Source organism: Sinocyclocheilus rhinocerous, unplaced genomic scaffold, assembly GCF_001515625.1.
Source record: "Sinocyclocheilus rhinocerous isolate Xijiao unplaced genomic scaffold, SAMN03320098_v1.1 scaffold327, whole genome shotgun sequence".
NCBI lineage: Eukaryota > Metazoa > Chordata > Actinopteri > Cypriniformes > Cyprinidae > Sinocyclocheilus > Sinocyclocheilus rhinocerous.
In genome coordinates, this window is record NW_015649610.1 from 1,942 (window position 1) to 6,962 (window position 5,021).

General features: G+C 35.3%; 1 protein-coding gene across 2 annotated transcripts in view; it reads left to right on the forward strand.

The window, feature by feature from the left end:
* Positions 1 to 1,259: 1,259 nt before the first annotated feature.
* The window catches only part of LOC107710914 (cAMP-specific 3',5'-cyclic phosphodiesterase 4D-like), a 35,884-nt gene continuing 32,122 nt past the window's right edge, over positions 1,260 to 5,021 (forward strand). Inside the window, exon 1 of one of the 2 annotated variants that reach the window (XM_016515787.1) lies at positions 1,260 to 1,547. In XM_016515787.1, coding sequence (XP_016371273.1) covers positions 1,489 to 1,547 — 59 coding nt within the window. In that variant the 5' untranslated portion in view covers positions 1,260 to 1,488. The remainder of the gene's footprint in view (positions 1,548 to 5,021) is intronic. The other variant, XM_016515786.1, reaches the window with a different exon arrangement.

The following is a 5,021-nucleotide window of genomic DNA, read 5'->3' on the forward strand; positions in this document are numbered from 1 at the left end:
TTTTCTTGGTGTTTAACAACACCATAAAATTATAAATAAAATAATAATACACATTTTTTTTAAAATATTTATTATCTTAGTTATAGTTCAGACTTCATAGTATGTATTTATATAGTAATATACTTTTAAAAAAGAATAAGAAATATTCACCGGAGTAAAAAGTGTGTCAACTTGTGAATCATCAGTGATTTGGTTGGTTAATTCCACAGCACTCACAATAAATACTTAATTGTGTTTACATTTTGTTTTTACACTCTATAATTGACTTTGTCAGGAGATGTTCTTGATTTTATCTAGTACTATCTGCTTTAATCTCTTGTGAACACAGGGGGGCAACGATGTGCACAAACTTGTATCAGCTGTTGATATTGTGTGATTACTCTGCTGTCTATATGGAGTGAAACAAACACACACTCACCATTTAAGTCTTTTAAAGTCTAGTATCTTTTTTAATTTGTTATAATTTAGCACTGACAAATTTCTCCCAAACTAATTACTTCATGATCAGATCTGTAAACTTTCTCTGAAGATAAAATCAAGCCTGTTGTCTAAATGTTTATTGAAACCATCAAGTGAACAGAGCTGCAAGCGATACTCCCTGCTTCGCTGTCATTGGTTGACATGTGTCATGCATCACTGTAACACCTCTGAGGGCCCTTGGCATGAGTTAATGTGTGAACCGTTAGACTAGCTCCAACAAACTAGTCAAGCACAGCCACATGTGTTCGATTTTCTTTGTTGAAGAGTTCTCTAATCGAAAAGTGGTACATGACATTGAGTACTAGTCATTTTTTTTACCTTTCAGTGATGTTTGAAGAGCCCTTGTTGTCTGTTTTGGCCGTTAAATTACTCTTATATTATTACATGCTGGTCATTGCACAGTACGTGAAAGTGCTTTTAATAAGTTCATTGTGAATGACTCGTGTGGATGAAGTGGTTTTGAATTTCCAGGCTTCACAGGATGTGCAGATTCACACTAAATCTTTTGACTCAGTGTGAATTCATACTACTGGGCAACTGCTTCCCATCCATTGGGATCCCTTTCCTTTCATTTTTCCCTGTCATCTGAAACCTCAAAAGTTGAGGTGTTAAGTTGCCTCCTCCATTCAGTCATATCAAACACGAGGAGCGCCCTACCCCTGACTACGTCATTACTACATGAGTCCAAGCAGTGAGCCCTGCAGCCAGCCAGGAAGGGAGGGAGGAAAGTACACAGGGTGGGAGTTTCAGGAGAGAGAGAGCGAGTGGGGGAGAGACGGATTGTCTTGAATTATAGCAGCCGGTTGCGGAGTGACAGAAACACTGGAACGCCAGTCCGGTCAGTTTGAGAGTCCCGGGACACGAGGGGCTCCTGTCAGTGGACCAAACAGAGGCAGGGCCGTCTCGATCGAGTCATGTTCATGCTTGGAGACACACGTGAGGACTGAAAACAAACACACACTGCTGGGATTAGCTGTAGCCGCTAGCAGAGGGAAATCCACGTCCAGAATGAGCATTATCATGAAGCCCCGGTCTCGCTCCACCAGTTCACTTAAGAACACAGACGGGTAAAGGAGAACTTCTTGGCCATCTCCTTCTGCATCCCTTAACCTATTACCCCATGCTTGCTGTTTCCTTCTCCCCTCTTACATCAACTGTTTGGCTTTCCATATCTCTTTTTAACATCTTGTGCAACTCTCTGCTTCCTCTTAAGTATTAAACCCTTTGTTTTTCCACTTACCTTCCACAAATTGAGTTTCACTCTACCTACGGAATTTATCTTTTATTTACATTCTCTTCTACTAGTACTCTTCCTCTGGGTTTTTTATTTACTCTCTGTCTCACACTGACTTGTTAAAGTGTAACTGTTGGATAGATTTAAACATTCTTTGATGCATTATGTTGCCTGCTTGTCAAATAAGTGTAGAGATGATTTGGCCCCAAGTCAATTTTACATCATCAAATTTTTATGTTTATTACTTTAAGGTGTTTTTTATTTTACTGAAATAATTAGTTTTTATACATATAAAAATATAAAAATATACTTTATCCAATGATTACACCATCAAATATTAAAAATATATATTAAAACACACTTTATATATATTTTATTCAAGTTAAATATAAATGGTTTGGTTTTTCAGTCAATAAATTCAATCAGAGAAAATGTTTTGCACATTGCATTTTGGGAGCCATTGACTTATCACCTGAATATTCTAATTAAATATTATAATTATATTATATATTATGATTAAATTATATTTAAGTATATATAAATAAGATTATTTCAATTATTTCATTATTTCATTTGTAAGAGCGGTAATTGTTTTTATGCAGTTACCACCTGTTGTAGATGTAAATATGTGTATAAGATGAAAATACATGCATTTTGTATAATGAACATGATTAGATATGTTATGAAACCTGCTCATTTTACTCCTTTTAATTGAACTGAAAAAAAAGTATGTCGACCAATACTATATCCAATATGTTTGTGCAATCACCTTAAAAAAATTGTAAAATGGCAAAAAAAGCGGACTGATATTTCCACATGAGAAGGCTGCTGCTGGATTGTAGCATATTTGCAAGCAGTGCCAGAGGGCAGATACCTCACCCTTGTTTCTCTTGTCCCATCTTGTTCTCCATTTGTATTTGCTTATTTTAGAAGCAAGTGATGATTGTTTGTGGAGAACTGATTATTTTGGTACAACAGTTTTGAGTCTGTTTAAATGTACTGCGTGTGTGAAGAATAATCTGAGCAGTCATCCGTCACTGCAAACTCGGATATTGCATATTGATGATTCACAGGATTATTTTGGTGCATAATTCTGTTATATCTGTGTCTGAATGTTTATAAAGTAGGCTAGCAAAAAAAGAGACAGGTTACAACCCCCCTTTGCTCGTGGAATGCTCCATTCTGTGTCCATGAATAACGGCTCTCAGCTAAGCAAACACGGCATTGCTTTCAGAATGTGTGTGTGTGTATGAAAAAAGGTTAAGATGTCAGTAGGAAATCTCACTGACATCTTATTGATGTCATCAGTGTACAGGGCAACGTGTGTGTGTCAGTATGTGTTTCCTTCACCTCCTATATTGAACCTATTGTCTGCGCTTCCTGTTTATTTTGCTTTATTGTAATGCATGACAGTGACTCAACGCATGTCACACACCAATCATTAAGTGATAGTTGCCATCTCATATCCTGTCATTCATACTATTGTCATTTGGGCTAGTCTAATAAAATATTACCATCATTTGAATTTACATACTGTGTGGTTATATTATGCACGCAAATCAAACCAGTTAAATGGGCTTTTTATTAGTGATCTCAATAGACATTTCTAATTTCCAGTTCGCGGTTGCATTTAAGAGAGTCTTGCATCTTCCAGCTCGTGAAGTGTGTTTTAATCTGTGTGTATTTGTCTCTATGTAAAAGAGAGGTTTGCAGATTTGTTATGTTTTGTATGACACCTAATCTGATGGAATAGATGGCCCATTTCTTCTCCTGTCATTTAAGCTTTGACATCACTGACACATTATAGCAGCTTGTTAGATAAACACATCAAGAGCCATCCGATTACAACGGCTTTTATGTGGCAAAGTGCAATATTTGCATTTCGTGGTTAAGGTGAGTGCATGTGTTTCTGTTGTGTTCTGTTGTAATTTCTGTTGTAAGGTATTTATAGAAGTTATTTATAGAGGCGACAACCACTTTTTAAGACCCAATTAACTCAAATAATTGAGGTACACTGTAAAAAATCTGAAATTGAAGGAACTTAAAAACCTAAGGCAACAGATTCAGTATTTTTTTTGAGTTTACTCAACCCATCTTATGGAAAAATTGTATCTGCTTAACACTTAAAGTTTGTTTGTGCTTTCATCAAATATGTTCAATAAACTCGAAATTAAAAAAAGTTTTTTGCTTACAGATCCACGGTCAATCACATTGCATTTTAGGTTAATATAAGTCTTGATATAATAGTGATGTAGAACTTTCTTAATTTGTCTAACTTGTGTTTCAGTTTGCTGAGCAAACTGAAAAGGTTATAAAGAGTTACTTCTATACCAAAGTAAGTTTTTATATTTGTGACAATGGAAAAAGCCCACTAAACGAACACTAATCACCCCAGAAATGACTTGGAACATAACACAAACACAAAATATAATCCAAAACTCTACAAAATATAATCAAAAAACACTACATAGAGCTAAAACATATATTATTTCTGAACAACACATATTCATGTTATCATGTTATACCCATGATTTCACCAAAAATGCAAATTATTCAAATCATTAAGTGTTGGGCCCTCACCACCAAACTTGACATTGCAAGTTCTTGTTGTTTAATATTTTAAGTTGCTCAAAATTAATGGCCAAAATATTTTAATTAATATTTTTATGTAATGCCAACTTTCTCTTCATTTGATAGTTCAGAGAAATTTAATTTCAGAACTCAACTAAACAATGAATAAGTCACTCCCAAAACTTTGCTGCTTTGACTGATTCACTATATTTCCTTTACTTATTTTAGAGCATGGTAATTTTAACAACAGTTATTTTTATCCTTTTGACAGAGCTTGATTTGATTCATGAATTATTCCTGCCTGCTATTTTTATCGGCACATCGCTTTTATTTGTCTATTTTAAGCATATTCCTGTTCCATCTCATGATTGACAAGAAAACCAGCAGTGTTTGGGGAACAGCCTCATGTGATCACCAGAAGAAAACAATGTCTTCTACATTCTCTTTGCATGTGGCCTCGAACCATCGGGTTCCACTTTCTGAATGTCCCAGGGTCAGACTCCATATTTCCTGTCCTTTTTTTTTGTTCTTCTCTTATGCTCTAATGGACCACATGCCATTAAATAGAGCTTAGGAGGGCAGGCAGTCATGTACCAGTTCATTAGCAATCAGCTTTTAACATTAGGGATAATTTATTTATTCAGTTTTGGAATCACAAATATGTATTTAGGTTTAGTTTCTGTTTTTCCCATCAGTTAACAGAAATGTTTTGCATCTGGTTTACATTTCACAAAAC